This window comes from Mus caroli, unplaced genomic scaffold (genome assembly GCF_978045245.1).
Source record: "Mus caroli unplaced genomic scaffold, Mus_caroli_1 scaffold_1, whole genome shotgun sequence".
Taxonomy (NCBI): Eukaryota; Metazoa; Chordata; class Mammalia; order Rodentia; family Muridae; genus Mus; species Mus caroli.
The window spans coordinates 151,145,524-151,167,957 of record NW_028227256.1 but is presented as its reverse complement, the minus strand read 5'-3'; the positions used below and the strand labels follow the sequence as shown (position 1 = coordinate 151,167,957).

General features: G+C 46.5%; 1 protein-coding gene across 5 annotated transcripts in view; it reads right to left on the bottom strand.

Moving 5' to 3' along the window:
* Nucleotides 1-22,434, bottom strand: part of Rgs8 (regulator of G protein signaling 8) — a 44,556-nt gene that overhangs the window by 6,211 nt on the left and 15,911 nt on the right. For all 5 annotated transcript variants that reach the window (XM_029483087.2, XM_029483104.2, XM_029483106.2 and 2 more), the window contains exons 3-5: nucleotides 21,163-21,264; nucleotides 20,199-20,263; nucleotides 351-517 (exon numbers count right to left, since the gene is read on the bottom strand). In XM_029483087.2, coding sequence (XP_029338947.1) covers nucleotides 351-517; nucleotides 20,199-20,263; nucleotides 21,163-21,264 — 334 coding nt within the window. The remainder of the gene's footprint in view (nucleotides 1-350; nucleotides 518-20,198; nucleotides 20,264-21,162; nucleotides 21,265-22,434) is intronic.

The following is a 22,434-nucleotide window of genomic DNA, read 5'->3' as shown; positions in this document are numbered from 1 at the left end:
AACTCAGGTCATCAGGCTTGGCAGCAGGTGCCTTTACCCAGTGAGTCATCTCAGAGGCCCCAATGCTGCCTTCAACAGGAAAATAGACATGCACTCCACGGTACCTACTCTTGCAAAATCACTGGGGCAAAATAACATCCTGGATTACACGTGTCAGGCAGACAGCAAAACCACTCCTAATATAGGGCCTTTTGCACAAACTCTTGGCTTTCACTCATTAAAAGCTACCCCTTTCTCATCGGGATCCAACTCAACAGAGTTAGGAGGCCCATTGGAACAGGAAGAAATCCCAGGGCATTGTTCAGCCCCACCCACAAGACCTCAGGAGATAGCTGTCCTGACAAACTCACCTCCCGTGGAGCCTGCACATCCACAAACTCCTCAAAGATCCTGTGGGCCTTGGTGACTAGCTTTGCAGTTGACCTGGTCTTCTTGAACTCCTCGCAGGCCAGCCAGAACTCCAGGTTCTCCTCGCTGAACTCCGTCTTCAAGAAGGCACGGAAGGCTGCCACCCCATCTGTGGATGCAGAAAGAAATGGGAGAAAAGACAGACAGCAAGAAGCTTAAGATCAAAGATTGCAGATGAAGGAGACACAATTTGTCAGCATCCTGACTAGTCAAGCCTGTTGCTCCTCCACACCTAATGACACACAGCTACTCTAGGAGCAAGCCATGTTTCTTGTCCATGGGCCAGCATGCAGTATCAGGGAGAAATGTTTAAATCCCATAGTGACAATAATGGTCAGTTCTGATTAAACCCTCAGAGTTTACTGCCTTTCCACTAATGCCGAGTTGGCTAAACCCCCGAGTCTGCGGGTAAGCCAAGGTAATAGGCACTATACTTCTATACCCTAAGCTGAGTCCACACCAAAGAGAAGACTCAGGCAGTTGTAAGACAAACTGGATGGGAATGTCTCAGGGCCAAGCCTTTCCCACTATCAGAGAAATATCCAACAGAAATTCAGTCTGTACTACACCCTGCTGCATGGATAGTATTCTCTGTCTCTTTTAGAAAACCTTTGAAGACCTGTATTTGGTGTTTTAGTCTAATCATTTTTTTTAATTTGAAATTTGCCTACCAAATTGGATTTTAAAGAAATTTTAAATTACATTTATTTGTCTGTCTGTCTGTCTCTTGCTCTTCTCTCTCTCTCTCTCTCTCTCTCTCTCTCTCTCTCTCTCTCTCTCTCTCTCTCTCTCTCTTGTAGATCAAAGGACAATTTGCAGGAGCATGGAAGTTAAAGGACTTGTGGTCAGCCTTGGTGGCAAACACTTTTTACCTGCTGAGCCATTTTTGTGGCCCAATATGATATGAACATACACACACACCACCACCACCACCAACAACAACAACACCTTGTGGGTGTGGATCCTGGAGGTGACCTTCAGGCTATCAAGCTTTGTAACAGTTGCACCTACTTGCTAAATCATCTCATTGATTCAAGTTGTATGCTTTAATTGAGGTTGATTATAACTTTTCTGCCAATGTATCTAATGGCTAACCCAGTCTTTCCTCTTATTAATCAATGTCACATGCACTGCCAAGCAGTGTTTCCAGTCCGCACATACAAGGTGAGTCACCACATTGGGCTAGAAGGAAATAACAGCTATTTATAGCCTAGGTTTGTTTTCAGTAGTTGCTTTTATTTGAAAAAGTTTTTAATCAATTGTCTTAACTCTGGAAGCAGTCCCTTCTGCTGGAATAACAATGATGCCCTTCTGGAAAGGGTTCCCAAAATAAAGAACACCCTAGAATACGGAGCCAACCTGGTTAAAAAAATGACTCGATGACCATTTTTATTTCTTTTGTAATATTCATGTAAGGACAAAATGTTACCATTTTTGGGTACTGGTCATTGAACCCAAACCCTCTGGTATACCGTGCAAGTGCTTTGCCACTGAGGTATGTCCCCATCTCTCCCACCCCGGCCCCCTTGTAATTTATTGCCGGCCTAATGTCAATCTATAGCCCAAGCAGGGCTCAAACTTGAACCTTCTTGCCTTAGCTTCCTGAGTGGGGTTTAACTAAGATGACTTGCTCAACTGATCCTAGCTCAACAATCTCCTGTCTGTCTGTCTGTCTGTCTGTCTGTCTCTCTCTCTCTCTCTCTCTCTCTCTCTGTGTGTGTGTGTGTGTGTGTGTGTGTGCGCGCGCGCGTGCTGCATACACCTGACTGTGCAGTTGTACACACCTATGAATGGTCATGCTGGGGCCAGAACAAGATACAGTATGCTTTGTTGTCTTGAGAGAGGGTCTCCCACTGAAGCTGACTCCTGTTTCATATAAGTTGATTCCTAAGGCCGGCAACCTCTCAGGTATCAACTGTCTCCCCACCAATGCTGAGGTTGCAGTCCTGCCCAGCCTGGAACAAGAGTATTGTGGATTCGAACGCAGGTTCAAATTGCACAGAAAGCACCCTTGCCTACTAAACGGTCTCCCAGGTCCCAGCACTTTTTAATTCCATGTCATCAATGACTTAGACATCTGATAACCACTGCTATATGACAGGCGAGAGCCCTAGCCAAGACAACTCAGTGCACACTGGTGGGACATGTGATTTTAAACATTTATTTGTAATGTATATTTATTATTATTATCACTGTCTGTATTTATATCATGTGTAGAGAGTAATGAGTAATGTGTCATGTGATCATCAGAGGATAACTTTGTGAAGTCAATTTTCTCCACGCACTTTTATATGGATTCTGGGACTTGAACTCAGGTTATTAGGTTTGCACAGCAAGTGCCTTTACCCACTAAGCCATCTTACTGGCCCTAAAATGTTTATTCTAAAATGTTTTTATTTCTTCTTATTAAAAAGCATTACATTTTGCCTTCTTTTGTATATGTATGTATATATATATATATATATGTGTGTGTGTGTGTGTGTGTGTGTGTGTGTGTGTATGTATATATTTAGAGTCTAACCATATTGTTGCCTAGACTTTCCTTCAACTAGCCCTCCTCTTGTGCCTCCTAAATGCTGGGGTCTCCATCACACATTAGCCAAAGTAGGTATTTCAATGTCCACACTAGAACAACAATCCTACAAGCTACAACCTTTTATGGCAAACACCAAGGACTTGAGAAAGAAAAGTGTTTTCTGTTATATTAAATAATCTATTACTTATCTTTATTTTATGTGCATTGGTGTCTGCTGGCATGTATGTCTGGAGGGGGGGTGTCAGAGCCCCCTGGAACTAGAGTTACAGACAGTTGTAAGCTACCATGTGTGTGCTGAGAATTGCAGAGGTCCTTTGGAAAAACAGTCAATGCTCTTGACTGCTGAGCCCTCTCTTCAGCCCAATAAGAGCATTTTCATGGGGGCTCCAAGAGATTTAAGCTTTGAGGGGAGGGCTGTTTTAAAGTGACTAAGTAGGGTGCTTGTGTGATTATCATCCCATCCTGGGAAGGGACTTCTGTATGGAAGGGACATTGTTGTTCACTGCATTGAATAACTGGCTTAAGTCACAGCACCACAGGCAAGGCCTAGGACGGATCCAGTATGGAGAAATCAAAAAATCACGTAAGGCTCCTTCCCACTGGGCAGGATGAGAATCGAAACCTCTCTGCCAGGGAAGGAAGAAGAACTGATATGATCTAAGTTCAAGAAAGAGAGAGAGAGGGATGTTCCAGGTACCTCCCACGCCCACTACTACACAGGTCAAACCTCTAGGGAAAAAAAGTAGAAACACTAAAAGCTGGCACTCCAAGTGACGAACAATGAGCTGAGAGTGAGTTACTCCATCTGATATGAATTTCAGACTAGAGGTCTACATAGTTCTGTACATCTCAGGATGCTGCCTATGGCACAGGCGATGGGCAAACACTGGATGAAATACACCAGAGAACAAATCATAAAATGACTGGCCCTTAGCACCCTGTGGATGCTCTCTTTGGGACCCTTCCACATTCTATGCCCTCAGAGTTCCCCATGGAGGACATACAGACATTTCTACATGCTCTGGAGTAAACTAGATTTGCTTACAAGCATGCATGCCAGGAGACAGTCACTGCTTACAGATGGTCCTCTGCAGTGCAAGCTACAAGCTGAGGTTAGACGGGAGACACCCGCCCCAGAAGGGGCTGGGTCAGCAAGGGAGGACTCTGAGCAGCAACCTACAGCAGATACAGGGAAACCCAAGGACCATGGAGTCTTCCCACATCCCTCCTTCTTTTTCTCTGCAGTGATTATTTTTCATAATAAAATTATTTTAACTGATGTAGACAAACACAGAAATCATACATACTAATGAGATAAGATATGTTCTACATGTTGTGTAATATTTAAATCAAACATTTAAACACCCTTTCTTGGTGTTAAATTTTTTTCAAAATACTTTTTAACTTTTAGAAATGTATAACACATTTGCTTTGACTGGTTTGGTTTGGTTTGGTTTAGGGCCAGAGTTTCACTTTTTAGCCCAAGCTGACCTGGAACCAACTGTATCAGCTTCATAGCAACTCATAACAATCCTCCTGCCTCAGCTTCCCAAGTGCTGGGATTCCAGGTATGAGCCATAATCCCCGCTTGTATGATACACTGTTACACAAAATGTAGTCACCTTCCTGTATACCCTAGACCTTCTTGCATCTTTCTAACTATATTTTATGAACAACCTTTCCTGGCTCCTGGCTCCCGCCTTTCCTCCTTATTCTCCACAGTCCCTAGCTGCCACTCTAAACCTCAACAAGATCTACTGTTAGGTGCTACAGATAGACGAGGTCATGTGGTACTTGCCTCATCGTCACACACTTTCCACTGCTGTCAGGGAGAGGGTTGGAAAAGTATGAATGACCCTCAAACAGTGCATTTACCTAGGCCAGTGGTTCTCAGCTTTCCTAACCCTGCTACCCTTTAATACGGATCCTCATGTTGTGGTGCCCTCAACCATAACGTTACTACTTCATTGTTGGGCACCATCTGTTGTGGTGAATTAGTTAAACCATTTTGGCTACTGGCAGATCACATGCACACACCCACCCAAGAGCTCTCTGGATTGGTGAATGAAAGGCACACACGTCAGTTTAACATGTCTTGACTAGCTCAATGGTTAGGCATTCTAAAACTCCCCTCCTGCATTCATAAGACTTCCTAAATCTATATTTTCTCTTTATTGTCTTGGATCCTTCTGGGCAGCCCTCTATCTTTTCTGCCCAAGTTGCTTCTGGGGAGCCCTTCCTTCCTGTACCTATATTTCAGGTGGTACTCCCTCCTGTTCCTTCACAGCATGGTCTGTCCTATCCCTTCTCATGGCAGACCCTCTCCTCCTCCTTCCTTCCCCCAGGAACCTAAAAGTCTTGCCTCTTTCATCCTGCGCAGCCATTGGCCATTGGCTCTTTATTGATCAATCATAAACCAATTGGAGGCAGAGGCCGTCAGTGTTTGGACATGCTGTGTCCCAATTTTGGGAGTCGAATTAAGACAAAACATTAGCACCAATCCCCAGCATAACAACTGTAATCTTGCTACTGCTATGAAGTGTAAGTAAATAGCCATTTTCTGGTGGTCTTAGGCAACCCCCGAAAAAGGGTGAGTTTACCACTAAGGGGTCATGACCCACAGGTTGAGAACCACTGATCTAGAAGGCCTGGGAAGTGACTCAGCTGAGCTCTGGCAGTTTTTAAGCTAGAGGGAACTAAATTCCTTAAATGGGAGAGTTCAGGTTCACTGTTTTGTTTCCCTCTAACCAGAAACAGATGCCTGAGAATAAATGGAGTTGCAGATAGAGAATAATACATTTCTGCTTCCCTCTACTGTATTAATAAGCAGCCCTTATGGCCCCAGCTCTCTAGGACACAGAGCTTATCTCTCTTCACTTAGATTCCAGCTTTGGTGGGTCTTGGTGGGGATTAGAAGAGCTTATACCTACGCCGTACTCCCTGATGTGGCTCTCCTTCTCCCCAGCTTACAGAGAAGGTTATGGAAGCTGAGAAAGAACTTGCCTGACCTCATAGCTGACAACACACTGCATTAGCGATTAAGGGTTATTAACTGGAATAACAACTCCATCTTTACTGATTGGTGCATTCACCCTATTAGGTGACCCAGCCATTCCAACGGGTACAGAGAGCAGACACAGATACAGTGGGATGAGCACCAACACTTACTTCTTTTTGCATCTGGAATGTGGGTGCAATATGACCAGCCACCTCACACCTCAGACACCATGACTTTCCTGCATTGCTAGGCTATGATCAGGACGATTATGATGCGGTGGGGTAAGTTCGATGACAGGGAAGGACAAGGTGCTCTGAAGGAACCCCAAATCCCCTGAACTAAGTCTGGAATCAAAGATCTGCAGGAAGAAGCCCCTCACCCGCTGGGAGTTGTAATGGAGAAGAGAGCAACAAGAAAGAAGGAAGGGGTGGTGGAGAAGATGATTTCAGGAAGAGAGAACCACATTACAGAGGTGCAAACTTTAAAACATTCGGTTAGCATAATGTAAAAACCCGTTAGATAGATCAAACTCACTGGCCCTCCCTTTCAGACAGGCATACACAGAGGAAACACCTGTGAAAGAGCCAGGGAGATGGAGGTGGGTGTACAGCCCTGCAAAAGGCCAGGAGAGAGAAATTCTGCATGAAGGAGGAAGTGGCTGCTGTGTGCCGGCCTCCTAGAGGTCAGGCTGGAGAGGATGGAGAAGAAGATATGGGAAGGAAGTGTCCATTCAGGTGTCTCTCGAAAGAGATTTGGCCAAAAAGAGAGAAAGAAAGAAAGAAAGAAAGAAAGAAAGAAAGAAAGAAAGAAAGAAAGAAAGAAAGAAAGAAAGAAAGAAAGAAAGAAAGAAAGGAAGGAAGGAAGGAAGAAAAAAGAAAAGAAAAGAAAAGAAAAGAAAAGAAAAGAAAAGAAAAGAAAAGAAAAGAAAAGAAAAGAAAAGAAAAGAAAAGTGGGAGTGGGTGGGTGGGAATGGCGCGTAGACAGCATAGCTAAGGGCAAGCCTGAGATCAGCGATGTTTCTGTTCGCTTTCAGGATACTTTCGATACACTTAAATGTTGATGTGTCAGAAAAGACTTGTTGAGTACGAGGAGTTAAATAAAGGCTTGACGGGAAGGCAGAAAGGTGGCCTGAGCACACAGTTCTGATGGAGAGAAAGAGAGGCTGTGGGACAGTGCAGGGGATCCTCGAGTTTAGGGTGGGGAGGGGAAGGAGTTCTATCTGATGTGTGGGAGGTGATGGGCTAATTTTTATTCATTTCGGAGTTGGGTCAAGGAACTCTATTTACTGTACCTCAGGCTTTCTGTTCAAGATTTTACAAAACCCCAGGTGAACCAATTTTCAAAATGCTGCTCGGTAATAGATAGCATCCCACACCTTCCACAGGGAGATGCTAAAGGGGCTGGTGGTCTGCCTTTCCACAGGGAGATGCTAAAGGGGCTGGTGGTCTGCCTCGGCAGGTAGAGGGCTAGGCTTCTGCACATGAAACCTGGGTTCCGATCTCCCGCAGCACATAAAACTGGATGTTACGGTACGAGTCTATAATTCTATAACCCCAGTGGAGGGGAGGTGGAGGAAGGACAGTCAGAAGGTTACTCTCAGCTACATAGTGAGTTCGGGACCAGCCTGAGGAGATGAGAGCGGGGAGAGGGAAAAGAAGAAGGGGTGGGGAGAAGAGCAGAGAAAGGAGCTAAAGCTTAGAGAAGCTGAACCAATGGCCCCTCTGCATAGTTGGGGTGAACCAAGATGCCGTCTCAGGTCCACAGGACTCCAGAGCAAGCTCTTTACAGCAGTGTTTGTAGGAAGGAGAAGAGCGGGTGAAATGAGTGCTTGAAGAGCAAAAAGCTAGCGTTGGGGAAGGTAGGTTTTAGAGAGGGACTGAGAGGAAATGGTAGGGCTTGCCTTCCTTAAGGATGAGAGTAAGCAAACAAAACGGTGGTGAAGACAGAATCAGTCGTGGGGGGGGGGCGTATATTTGAGATGTATCCAACTGGATAGCCTTGACCTTTATTCATTTGGGGTGAGGTTGCTGGGAACGAGGTTCTGAACTACAAGCACAAAGAAGTCATATGAAATCACCGCCTCGCTTTCCAGCCTCTCTAATGTAACGAGCGTGAAGGAGTCCTATAAAATAATGGATTGTGTCATGATAGGTGCCACATGTGCTATAGGGGAGACGCCTGGGAGAGTGGCAAAGAGTTAGAGCAGCCAGCCTACTAGGGGGAAATGAACCTAAGTGCAGCAGGGAACAGAAAGCAATCGTGATGGCTTAGACTTTGATTCCTGGAGAGAGCTTCCATGCCCAAAGAAGGGAACAGAAACAGATTCTAATTTGAGAATGTAGCTATCCTTCAAAGAGTCCTTGACCCTAGAGAGCAGCAATTTGGGAACTGGAAGTTAGAACAAAGAAAGGCAGAAGAACAGAAGGAGTTTTAAAACAGCGCTGGAGTCAGAATATATGCCTTGAAACACTCTCCGAAAGTATTTACTGAGCACTGACTTTGGCCACACCAAGTGCTTTCTGAACCTCATGGTAGATCCATAGCATAGATCTTGATGACTTTACCATTTGAGAAGAGAGAAAAGCAAACCTTAGGGAAGGTACATGACTTGCCTTGGTCATGTGATCCATTGGTGGCAGGAAAGGCAAGTTAAGAAGCAAATATTAGGGGGCTGTAAAGGAGGCTTAGCTGTATAGAGCACTTGTTGCTCTTGCTGAGGACATGGGTTTGATTCCCATCACCTACATGGTGGCTCACAACCATCTGTAACTCCAGTCCTGTATATCAAACTCCCTCTTTGGACATCTTGGGACACAAGACACACATGGTGAACATACGTACATGAAGGCAAAACATTCATACACATAAAATAAATAAATCTAAAATAAGGAAGATGTCAACATTAGCATCTGTGTTGGTGGTTTCATCTCCAGACCTCTAGGACCTGGGGCCTAAGGGTTGCTAAGGTGGAGCGACAAGAAGGAGCCCCACGCAAGGCAAGACAGGGAGCCATGAGGAACCCTGTGGATTCCCTGTCTACGAGCGACAGCAGAAGCCAGAGGGATGGAGAAGTAAATGAAGAAAGCCACTTAGGTGGGAAAGAATCTAGTTTCAAGAACCAACACATAGACACAAAGATGGGCGTGGGCCTCAGAGTTTGATGAATTACACTCTGAGGAACTGAAGGAACTGCACAGGTTGGGAACCTGAAGGGGTGTGTGTGGTAAACTCTCAGGTGGCTCGGCAGCACCCCTGGCTGGGCAGGCAGCCTGCCAGAGATAGCCACGCCTACCCACAAGTGGAAGCAGCAGAGGCCTCACTAGACACCAGTTTGAGCACAACCAAGCCCCCACTCATGTGCACAACACATTCAGCCTTACTGATCTCATGGTCCTCACGGGAGAAGGCCAGGGTAGATTGGAACACCCTTTCCAAGGAGAGTTACTGCTCTGTTGTGTACTCAGACCTGCCCTCCTCCGACATCCCATCTCCTCCTTCCCCTCAACATCGTCACTGCCACACACAGAGGACTTACTCCAGGCCACTGTCACCCTAACTTTATAGCAAGATACATCATGTCATCAATGTGATTAAGAAAAAGGTCCTGGAGCAAGAGAGGGCTCTGTCAATAAGTGCTCATTGCACAAGCACAAGGACCTGAGTTCAGGCCCTCAGAATCTGCGTAAAATGAAACAAAAAGCAGGCTGGCCAGCCCAGCCTGTGTCAATGAGAGACTCTGTTTCAATAGAACTGTTTCAATAGAACAAGGTGGGTCCTGACAAGACGCCTGATCTGCAATTGCATTTGTATGCATGTGCTTGTGCATCTGCACATGTATGCACACACACACACACACACACACACACACACACACGGGCTCTGGTTTTGAATCCCTTATGACCTTGGGAGAGTACTCTAACATCTTAAAGCCCAAGATGGAAATCTAACTTGTAAAAATGGAGACCATTCGGGAACTCACTGCCTCACTGCGCTGTACGGATCAAGTGAAACAATCTATGCAAAACTGCTTGGTACTCACTATGAGCAGTCAATAGTGCCAGCTGTAGGTTTGGTTTACAAAAGGAGTGTGAGATCTGAGCATAGAACTGCCTGTGGTCACTAAGCCAGTAAAAGGAGCAAAGGAGATTTGCCTACACATCTGGGTGATGTTAGAGCATGCCCGTCCTCTCTCCAATGACCACTTTCTTCAAAGAGGGGATAAATGGTAAACCCCGGTCAGGCAAACACACTGAGCATATGTGTGCCACAGCCCTGCAAAGGAGCCATTTGGCTCACAGGCTTGGGGCTGGTCCAGCTGGAGGACACCTCCCATCACCTTTTCTATGGTGAGAACTGAGGCTATTAGGAACCACCAAGAGCCTGGAATCTACCTAAATTCTTTCCATCCTGCAACCTCAACAGTCAGCCTACCACTAGTGGTTCTTTCATTGAGAGAAAACTAACTTGTCCTTCTCAGCATCCCATTGTACCTTCCTGGGCATCCTTTCCAGCCTTTAGCTAGGGACCACAAGCATCCTTGGAAATACACTGCGCTCTTCCAGGCATCAAATCGATTGGTTGCCTGCAGTTCAGGATGGGATGGGGAGTAGGGGGTGGAGGTGGGGGTCGGCAAGGGCTAAACTCAGGCATTCACTCCACTTTGGAGTTGTCAGGGGTTTCAAGGGAATGTTTGAGGGGCCAAGAAAAGAGAAAGAACAGCTCTGTTGCCATGGACTCTCCTGGTGTCTGGACCTGAGAAGCAAGAACAGACGGCAGCAAAGGCAGCCATCACAAAGGCCCACAGATGCACCTGCCCTCATCCCTTCTCAACTCACCCACATTCTCTACCCAATCGCTCTCAGCCACAGCCTCCTCCCCCTACCCTTTTTATGCTCCCAGAACAGGTGTCACTGCAGGTAGGCCATAGAGGGTCACTGAGCAAAGAGACATTCCACCCAAGAACAACCGAAGTGAGTGGTGGGAATGGGGGATGCAGGGATCGTCAATGCTTCAGAAGCTCCGCCTCCTTCTGCCAGCAGCCCCGCCTCTTCCTGCCAGTAGCAGATGGCAGGAGACAACAGCAGCCTCAGGACAGACCACTTGCTCCAGGCCTGGTCCGCATCTCTTGCTGATGTGTCCCAGCAAGTGAATTACTGGATGCAGGGGGGGCAGGGACCTATTTTTCTTCTCATTCACTTCTTTTCTCACCATCCTTCTCCCAGTAAGCTTTGCATCGGTTCCTCTGCATCTTCCCTACCCTCTGTCCTGTTTCTTGTCTTTTACCATTTTTCTCCCCTGTCATTCCACCATTCACTTTCCCTCCGGTGGACCCTCCTTCCTGCCTTCTGTTTGTCCACAAACCGTAATTGGTTCCAAATGCAGAGTGTTGATTTATCACTAAACAACTCAGCGGCATCTGCTGTTATCTCTAGGGGTGGCCATGTTTGCATTAGCAGTGCCGCCGAAGCTAGAGGCCTGCGTACACTGCACACTAGGTGGGGAAGACTGGAGCTCTGATCCAGACCCCACTCTAGAACCTTACTCCTGAGCTCCCACACATTTTGGGCAACATGACTCCAACCCCAGAAGCTATTGTGTCCTGGCTCGGACACACAGTATTTGGCATGAGTTAGTGTGCAGAGAGGTGTGGCCTCTCTGTTCTTTAGTCTCCTCCACAGGGTTAAGGGGACTGCAATGGGTTTACACACACAAGTGACAGGCAGAGCCTGACTTATAAGCAGGGAACGCTGGATACTTGTTCGTGACTGTTACTCTCATGTTCTAAGGGAATGATGATCCATAACTGAATGTTTAATGCTAAATGCAGTCCTGGCAATCAAAGGCAGTGGACAGGCAGTGAACAGTTCAGAAAAAACAGGAGAGGAGGAGGAGGGAGGTAAGGGCTCTCTTCTAGTTATTTTATTAGCATTTGACTTGGGCTTTCTTTGAATAACCCTCCAAGGAGTAAAGGCTCTGGAAACAGCACAAAGGTTTTGGGATTGGTGCCTTGCCAGCAGTAGGAAGGGACAGGCATGTGTTCAGGATTCCTGGAACAGTGGGCAGGATATTGGCGTCCTTTCGAACAGCCACAGAACCTCCAAGAACATGCCGTGGCCGCACATGCTGCCGGCTGCTGGCTGGCTCCCTCTGATTCTTTCCTGCAGCGTGCTTACATAAGGGGAGAAATTGGGTCACTATGAATGAGCGGTGCAGCGGGTACAGCAGGGAGGGTGGCTTAGGTAACAGTTCAAGGTCCAGCAGCCCCGATTTAGCTGGCAGCAAGGGTGGACTTGAGCCTCCATCAGTTCCCAGGCTCAGGAAAACACAAAACAAACAAGGGGGAAAAACTATTTTTAAACACTGTGTTTACCAAAGTACTCTCTCAAAAACCAGCGTCCTCTTGCATTCCTGATCAATGGGAGAAAACAGTCCATTGAATAGAATCCAAAGTCAAGCCGAGGATAGGAACAGGAAAATGTGTTTATACAAGCTAAGGTGCATAAGCTACTGGAGAAGACAAGACCTGTTTCCCTCAGAACCAAGCCGCTGGTTTGAATTTTGCAGTGAGAATCACATCAGGGTCAGAAAATCTTCCTCTGTGTCATCTGTGAGGCAAAGGTTTTGAAGTAAATTACTGTGGCTAATCAAGATTTATGTTTGGATTTTACTTAGGGAACAAACTATTGCCAGTTATGAGATCTGCTGGCAAGCAATTGTGATGCTAATTATAATTTCACACTTATGATTACTGGTTTTCTTAAATGATCTCTGGTATATATCACCTGAGTGTGTGTGTGTGTGTGTGTGTGTGTCTGTGTGTGTGTGTGTCTGTGTCTGTGTGTGTGTGTGTCTGTGTGTCTGTGTGTGTGTGTCTGTGTGTGTGTGTCTGTGTGTGTGTGTCTGTGTGTGTGTGTGTGTGTGTGTCTGTGTGTGTGTGTCTGTGTGTGTGTGTCTGTGTGTGTGTGTGTCTGTGTGTGTGTGTGTGTCTGTGTCTGTGTGTCTGTGTGTGTGTGTCTGTGTGTGTGTGTGTGTCTGTGTGTGTGTGTGTGTCTGTGTGTGTGTGTGTGTGTGTGTGTGTGTGTTGGGATGACAGTATATCAGGCTTCTCCCTCTTCCTAAGGTACAGAAGTAGAAGAAAGGCCTTACAGAGCTTACAGCTGCTACCCCAGTGATCCTACCCCAGTAAAAAAGTACTAAAGGCCAGGTGGTGGCTGCCCATGCCTTTAATGCCAGCAGTCGGGACAGAGAGATCTCTGAGAGACCCAGAACAGAGTGAGTTAGAGGACAGCCTGGGCTACGCAGTGGAGCCCTGTCTCAAAGAACAAAACTAAACAACAGGAACCCAAAAAAGTACTGTAAAGCTCACAGATGCTAGTCTGTAGCCTAAAAAATCTCTACATTCAGTATCAAAGAGGAGTAGCTCTCGGATGCATTTTATGGAAAAATACTGCTGGGACCCTCAACCGAGGGAACATACCAGATTTTTACCTCCTGGGCTTGTAAAAACTCCACTCCCAGCAGGGTTCTCTCACATTCATTAGGGAAGGTGGGTAGGAAGACAAGAGGGAATCACAAAAGCTCAGGAGAGCTGAGTAAGAAGAAACATCAAGTCACTCTGGGAACTCTCCCTCTCATCTGCTGCCTCAAGCTGTCCACGGGATCAGTACGCCTTCCATTAGCACAGGCACACAGGACTCACAAAATGCATATTTTCTCAGTAAGCCAATGTATTATAGCAAAAAAACAATCAGACAGCTATCCTTTATCAGGCCTTCTGTGTGCCAGGTCACCTCTTTTAGCATTTGGGGAACAGCAACTGTGTTGAAGTCTTACACCATACAAGCCTTCCTTCCCCTTTCACAGATGAGGAAAACTGAGGCTCCTTGCCATTAGGTGATTGGCCTGAGGTCACAGAGCTGATGGGGGACAGGAGGCAGGGTTAGGAACTTGAACAGCTGCTTCTCTTCAGACCTTTTATAGGCAATGAGGAGCTGCCCATTGTCCTGGAACTCCTCCCAGCAAGGTACAAGGGAGGCATACAGTGGTGTTCTTGTAATTGACAGAAGAGCCAGGAAACTCCTTTTCCACCCATTCCACTCCACAGAGCTAACTCAGCCTCTGCCTTTTTGTTTTAGTCTATCTATCTATCTATCTATCTATCTATCTATCTATCTATCTATCTATCTACCTATCTATCTATCTATCTCTTCCTCTCTTTCCTTCCTTTCTTTTCTTTTGACTACCTATGGGATCCTCCACACCACACACATGGGACCCATGATACCCTGATAGTCCATTACAGGCAGATGCTGCCTGAGGCCTCAATGTCCTCCATAGAATACAAAGTTTCTCCAAAAGCCTGGGCTACCCACCCCACCAGGACACAATCCTTTCCTGTTTTTGCATACTTGTGCTTGAAAGCAGAGTTTCTCAAGCTTGCCATTTCGGAAAGACTCCTGGGAAAACCATACCCCAGTCTCCAGTCCCCAGGGATTCTGGTTGCACAGGTCTGAGATAAGATCTAAAAATGTTCATTTCATACAAGCTCCTGCAGGTGTTGCTGCAGATGCCTTGGTTCGCACTTTGAATAAGACTTCTCTAGAATTTTCTGTCTTAAACAGTATGGGGAGAGTCAAGTGATAAATGGAAGCCTGCCTATTTGCCCTGGAGCTAAAGCTTGCCCAGATGAACACTGTAGAGTGTCCCCAAGAGCTGATCATTTAGCTTTTATCTGATCATTGGTTTGGGGTCTTTTATGTAGTAGCTGTGTGAACTAACTTATTTTGTGTTTTTATATCTCAACCATTCCCTGAAGGGGACTAAGTTTTATGCGCCACAGACTTCTCCATTGGCCTTGTTTTACAGAGACAGACAATGATGTTACTGTGAAAGGGCTCTCTGTGGTCTTACTTCCCCTAACCTGTCATTCCCTGGGGCCAGTGGGTCAAGTGAATAGAAGCCTTCCATCAGATTCCATACACACTATTACACAAGATGGCCTTCCACATCAGTCCCCAAGTGAGGCGCTCCAGGTGGGGTCGGGTATAAACCTGCAAGTTACTCAAGTTTTATGTACAAGGAAGGGAGGGAGGGAGGGAGGATGGATGCATGCAGGAGCAAGGCAAAGGCAAGAGGAGGAAGAGAGAATGAGAAAGAGAAAGGTAGTAGGGAAAGAGAAGCAGGAGGGAGGGGAAGAGGAAAGCAACGAGAGGAGGGGAAGGGAAGAAGAGAAGGATGGAAGGAAAAAGGAAAGAAAAGGGGGGGAAAGCAAAAAGAGAATATTTCTTCAGAGTTCAGGGCTAAATATCCCTCTAAAAGCAGGACAGATAAGTGCATGCCTAAACCTCATGGACAATAGAACTAAAAATAAAAATAAAAGCAAAAGGTAAAACACTGGGTTTTTCCTATCTTCAAGTTGCCTGACAGAGTAGATCTCCCACACACTGGAAGGTTTGGTTCTGTTAGGAATTAGCTTCGGAGCAGAAAGACTTCTAGGCACACACACACACAAACACACACTCGAGAGCACACCACACACACACTCACTCAAGAGCACACCACACACACAAACACACACACACACAAACACACATTCGAGAGCACACCACACACACACAAACACACACACACACACAAACACACACTCGAGAGCACACCACACACACACACACACAAACACACACACACACTCACACACTCACACTCATCCCCCTTCAGGGCAGACTGCATGCACAATTCAGATATCAAGTCTAACTATAATTAGACGAACAGGGAAAAGCTTCCAAATTAGCACATATTAGAAACCCATCTAGCTAATGAAGCCATCAGCAGTGCCCATTTCAGTTGCATTTGTTGGTTTTAAGGAAAGCACTTAGCAAGTGCTGACCTCTTAGCTCATGAGCGCTTTTCCTCTGTGCTCGTCTGTAAACAAATATGATGAAAATAAAACTACTCTAAGTATTTTCCTCCCACATTTTTTTTAAACCCTAAGGTTTGGGAGATAGTAAAGTAGCCTTTTTCTCCCTGAGACCTGAGCCTATGCAGTGCTCAAAAGGAAGACGAACACAGGTACGTTGGTCCCCCTTCTGGTTGCTGGGTCCATTTCACGTAAAAGCACACTTATGTAACCGCACAGGCAGTGCTTAGTCAAACCACCTGTCACAGGTGATTGGTTATCACCCAGCCTCCATGTCTGCTCCAGAGAACACCCTGAGACCAGAGCAGAACTGAACTCAGCCTCTGTCACATCTGGTTCCAGCTCCTTTGTCAGACAGTTGAGAAATCCGATTTCCTAAATAGCAAGGTTTCCACTAGGGCCACCTCAATCTCCAGGAGTAAATGGGACACGGATGTGCATGCGCGCGTGCACACACACACACTCACACACAATCAGGATCATAGATCTAACACCAGCTCCTATTCTTCCCTTAAATGTCCGAAAGCCTGGTCCTTGACTACTGGAAATCATTGTCCCAGCCAAGTAGGACTTTGGCACTGATGAAGCAGGATTTAAGAGCAGAACTGTAAGTCAGGCTTCTGTTTGCAATCCCAAGGCCACCTGGCCTGCGATGAGAACACTGCTTCTGTTCCTTGCCTTATTGTGAGCATTGAGAAGCTGAGTTCTCAAAGACCTTCATTCTCTGACAGAGATAGACCATGGCCTCTTTCTCCTGTGCTACTTCCCTGCTGCACAGACTGTGTGCGCGATGCACAAACACACCTTTAAGAAATAACTAAACAACATCAGAGCATGGGAAGCAAAGATGCTCTAGAGGTTGAGAAGGGCCTGGAGGGTGGGGTGGGGTGGGGTGGGGTGGTAATTATCTGATTCCACAGACTAGAGAAGCCTGGGAGGGAGAGATACCTCAGTGTGAAGAATGACAGAGGAGTGGGTTCTAGACTAAGCCCCACTGTTCTGGGTCCCAGCCATGCAGGAATTCTGTACTCTTCACTCCTTAGGATATTATGTGTCTTAATTGGAAGCTCTGCACCGGTCCCATTAGTGCTGTTGGAGACAGGCGCATGTGAAATCTCATTGGAGAAGTTTAATCAGCTCTGATTGAGTCACAATACCAACCCAAATTCATTAGAGTTCTAGAAAGCTGTCAGCACCTTTTAAGGTGGCCTGGGTTCTGATTGCTTCACGGCTTTCTGGGAGCAATAAACATCCGAACCCTGAAAGCTCGAAGTTCTTCTGCCAGGGACACTAAATACCCTTTTCCTCCCAAGAACTCTCCTATGGCTGGCTTTTTTATTTCTATATTAAACAGAAATAAAAAACAGAACCTTGGACTCCAAGAAGAATTAAAGAACTTGCGTTCAAAAAGCTGGTTTTTTGTTTTTGTTTTGTTTGTTTTGTTTTGTGCTTTAGCAAGGTAGCGAATTGGTCCCAGCTATGACCAGGTAGCAGGATTCCCATCCCAGCGGTCCTGGAAATCAAAGTGTTCCTTGACAGGAGGACCACACATCTGCAGATCTAAGAGTCCCTGAATCTCTAGGTCTCTTCGCTGGCTTAATATTAATAATTGGGTACAAAGTTCACTATGAAGGTATGTGTTTTGCATTTAGTAAATAAACGTATCATAAGGGAAAAACCAACCACAGAATCATTACATCACATCTTGAGGAAAGAGGCCACCGTTCTGACAATCGTTTAGTTTCCTGTCTGCTGGTGGTGGCAAGCAGGCATCTCTAACCCTGTTTTTGGAATGAGGGAACAGCCTGGGGGACTTGCGCTGAGGCTGAAATAGAAACGGGACTTGAGGATGACCTTGAATCAAAGCCAGCCCGAAGAGAAGACATAGCGTGGCAGTGACATTTCTTCCGCAGAACTCGACTCCAGGAAAATAATCAATACTCTCATTTTTGGAAAAGCATTACTATCTAATGCTGAATATCACCACACGTGTGCCACTGCCTTGGCAGACTCACCCTGCCAGCTTGCTATTGAGGCACGGCTGTGTCACGTATGCCGCACACTCCACGCTGAATCATTTTCCTGCCTAAGTATATCCCGCGGAATACCAAAGTCACAAGTGGTTTGTAATGTGCACTTACTCTTAGATATGGCAGCTTATTTTTAAATCTACTCCAAAGTATTTGTTCAGCTGAGGAGATGGCTCGGTTAGCAAAGTGCTTGTGGTGCTGCCATGAGAACCTGGCTTCAGACCCCCAACACCTACATAAAAAAATAAGTGGGAAAGAAGAGGCTGGTTCCTGGATCTCATTGGTCAGCTAATGTTGCCTAACTAGTAGGCTCCAGGTTTACTGAAAGACTGTCTCAACAACAACAACAACAACAACGTAGATAGCTGGCAAGCTGGCTGAGCAGGTAAGGGCATTTGCAACCAAGCCTGACTCCTAAGTTCAATCCCCGGGACCCTCATGGTGGAAGCAGAGAGCCAACTTCCAGAAGTTATCTGCTAACCTCAGTAAGTGCCCTGACACAGGCATGAGCCCACACACCTACACACCCACACACCCACACACCCATATGTATACACATACACACAAACAAATCAATTATAAATAAAGTAGAGAGTGATAGAGGAAGAAACAGCAACCTCTGGTCTCCACACACATGCACACATGTGTACACAGGCACAGGCACAGGCACACACAAATGCATACTTGCATATACCCCCTTCCCCCCGCCCCTCCTCCCACAGAGTATTTCTTAATTTGTTTGTTAAGAATGAGAAGCAAAGTCAGAGGATGTAACTTCATCAAATTAAGAGCAAAATTACTTCTTGTCCTTGTATGATGGTGATGGTGGTGGTGGTGGTGATGGTGGTGATGGTGGTGATGATGATGATGATGATGATGATGCAAAGCTGAAGATGAAACCTGGAGTCTCTCCACTCAGCTACCATTCCAGACCTGGACAAGCCAAGTCACTTTTAATGGCATCTGCTAAAAACCACCATGGCCACCCCAGCATCCAGTAACCAAGCCAGGTCAACAATTGAGGTCACAGATCTGAGTCCCAACCATAGCGTTCAATTTAACTGTCCAGAGACGCATTCCCCCAATATAGGAACAACACAGCAAAATGTAGGCAGCCCTTCTGTTCCCCGACCTCATGCTGCCATGAGGAACTGAGGAGGAACACTGAATGTCTTGTCTGCAACCTTCCTGTCTCCTCAGTACACCCCCTCTCTCCTTCCCGCCCCTGCTTTGCCACTTCCATGCGCTTAATGCCAGAGGGATTTCAGAGCCCGAGGAATTTCGACTTGCTCATGGTAAGAAGGAAGAGCTGAAAAGTTTGCCAAATGATAAACTGCCCTCTGCTCACCGTAATGTGCACAACCCTCCCTGCCTTTGTAGGGAACAAAAGATACAGCAGAGAAGAGACGGAAGAGGAGGTGGGGTGAGCGAGCGGAGCCGTGTTCTGGCCGGGAGGAGGGGCGGGACGGACACATGCAGCTAGGATATGAGTGGGGTTCTGTGGATCCAAGGGACCACACAATATTCATTCGACTAAGTAGCCAGCACTCCCCAATGGCATGGGGGAAAGGAATCATTTTCCCTTCTGAGACCTCACCTGGAACCCAGACCCTCTGCTTCCGGTCAGCTCATCGCTCCAGCTACCTAAACTGAATCCTCTCTGGTCAAAACTGCTGAGCCTCCAGCCACAGTGAGCCACACCTGTAGCTCTCAGTGCTTGGAAGGTGGCAGGTTAAAAAAAAAAAAAAAAAAAAAAAAAAAAAGGCAGGAGAATCCCGAGTTCAAGGCCATCCTTGGCTAAATAGCGAAGTTGAGGCCAGCCTAAGCTATAAGACACCCTGTTTCAAGATTTGAATCCAGAGCCTCAACACACTAAGCAGGCACTCAACCATTGATTGAGCTACCTTCCCAGACCTGGAAAAGCAAAATCTCTTTTAATGGCATCTGCTAAAAAAACAAAACAAAACAGGGACTCCACCATGACCACCCAAGTCTCCAGTAACCAAGATAGGTCAATAATGAGAGCACAGATCTGATATATAATATAATATAATATAATATAATATAATATAATATCTGAGAACCTGGGGCATCCTGGGACAATGGAATACAGAAAACAGGAAAGACAGACCTAACCTAACTTCATTTAAAATATCAGTTTTCTCAGCAATCTGCTCCCCTTGCTGTGTGCAGTACCACGGAAGGCTGGTGTCCCTGCACTGGGTCCTGAGCCTAGGAAGGAAGCATTCACTACGTCTTTTACCACATGCGAGATTTGCTTCGATGTGATGGGGCCTGAATTCTACTTACACTTATGAGAGAGAAGCACATCAAAAGACTCCGCCCACCTCGTTGCTTCTTCTGTGGAGAGTCTCCTAGGAAGCAATAGCATCTCTCTGAGTGCCTCTGAAACATCACCTCTCCCCCAACCATCGCTCACATCTGCTCGGGACTCCTTGGATTGGTGGAGAGCAAATGCATACCCTACTGAAGCCTTGAGCTGCGGTGAACCCGTAGGGATTCAAGCCACAGCTGGGGAAACCTCTAAGTGGGGGTGGGGCTACAGCTTACAGGTATAGTGCTGACTTGGCATAATGAGGTTCTAGGTTTACTTCCCCAATACCAGAAAAAAAAAAAGGTATTCAGAATCCTATATATTACTTTTGGTCTGAACAATAAAGGCATGTAGCTATGTCATTTCAAGATGTCAAGGTGATAGTGGGGGTGGGGGCGGGGAGAAGGACTAGTCTTGGAGACAAAAGAGTTAGTCTCAGCTCACAAACTCTACCTCTTCCTGTCACCTCAAAGTCTTCACCTCTTGGAATGGAGACAGCGATGCCCCTTACAGAGGTGAGTGTGTGTGTGTGTGGGGGGGGGTGAATCGAGGTGACATCTGTGACATCATTGAGTACAGTGTCTGCGCAGAGCAGGTGCTGAATCCAGATGATCTGAATCTAAGCATATTTTTAGAGTAACTTTGGATGCTTATTTCCAAGCTGAGAGCTCAGGTTGTCAGGTATGTAGAATCAAGAAGCGCTCTTCCCTAGCCTCGGCTCGAGGCGCAATGGGCAGGATGGGTTCTTAGGAGACTCAGGCATCCCACCTGATCTATGCCTTTTTATCACTCACATGCAAGGGTAGAAAAGGAGCTGCCAAGGATCCAAAACGTTTTTGTCCTATGGTTTATCTGGTTGACAACTCGCTAGAGAACAAGATCCCAAAGACACCCCAGAATGTGGGGACCCAGGAATGCAAGGCAAGCCCTGCTACTCACTTGAGAGCACGGTTGGGTTTGTCAGGAAGGATGGCGGTGAAGTCACTGCAGGAGTCTGATTTGTGGGACAGGCACCCCAGTCGAGTCCTCATGCCTTTGTTCCTGCAGTGGGTGGGGACAGAAGGAAGGGACTGTCATGCCATGGCCACAACTGCCAGCTCTGTGAAGGGCCCCTGGACCTGCTGCCCTGCCCACTCCCAGGTGGCCTCCTGAAGAATCCATCAGCAAGAGCAGAGGCAAGGGCTGTGCTCACACCTTATTTCACTGTGGAAATAGTAATGATAGGTGTGGGGCCCTTCTTCTGCCCTTCCCCTTAAGGCTGAAAGCTTTTTAAGGCTGACATGGCAAGCTGATGGTAAGACAATGAAGGTCATTAGCTTGGGAGAACTTCTAAATCAGGATTCTCTGTAGGGAGTGGAAACGCAGCAGTTACAAAGTAACAATCCGCATTCTGCTTTCCTACGAGCAGGGTAAAGCGGGTAAAGCGACAAGGTTGGTGGTGGCAGCCCCTAACTACGAAGCCATGAAAGCAGGGCTTGCACACAGAGGAGAGAGGTGACTCAAAATGCAGGGGTGCACAAGAGAGGGTCAGAGCACAGAGTGTGGGGCTTTCCCAAACGGTTTCTCTCAGCTTATCCCACCCAGTCAGGCTGTTTGTACACAAACGGCTACAGACCAGCAGGGATGGAAGAAGGATGGATGCCTCCCACAGAGGAGAGTCAGTGTCCCCTTGAACAGTCCTTATGCCTGCATAAATTGCCCTGTTTACCTTCAACCAGTGGCTGGCAAGCTACCTTCCTGCAAGGTGTGTATCTACATGGTTTGCTGGGAACAGAACACCACCGTTGGTTCACATACTGTCTAAAGTTGCCTTCAACTACAAGGGCAAAGTTAGATAGCTGCAACATTGACCATACACTCAGCCTGTAGCAAAGCTGAAAATATTTACTCTCAGGCTCATGACAACAGAAGTTTGCTAACCTCTTACCTTTAACCATGACAATGCCTCACACTGAGGGCAAAAGTAAATGGAGGGGGGGAATTGGTATAACCACCGGGTGTTCAGTCTGACCTGAAGAAGGAATTACCATATGCATCATGGTAGATATCACCATGGAAACAGCCCTACAACAGGTCATCTTCATCATGCCAAAAGCAAGTCCTTCTGGCCTGTCTTCCTTTCCCTCTTTTGCACAAACCCTAAAACCAGATAGGGGAGCTAGGGGTCATGCAATTCATTCACTTCCATTAACTTCAAATGGATTTCCATCC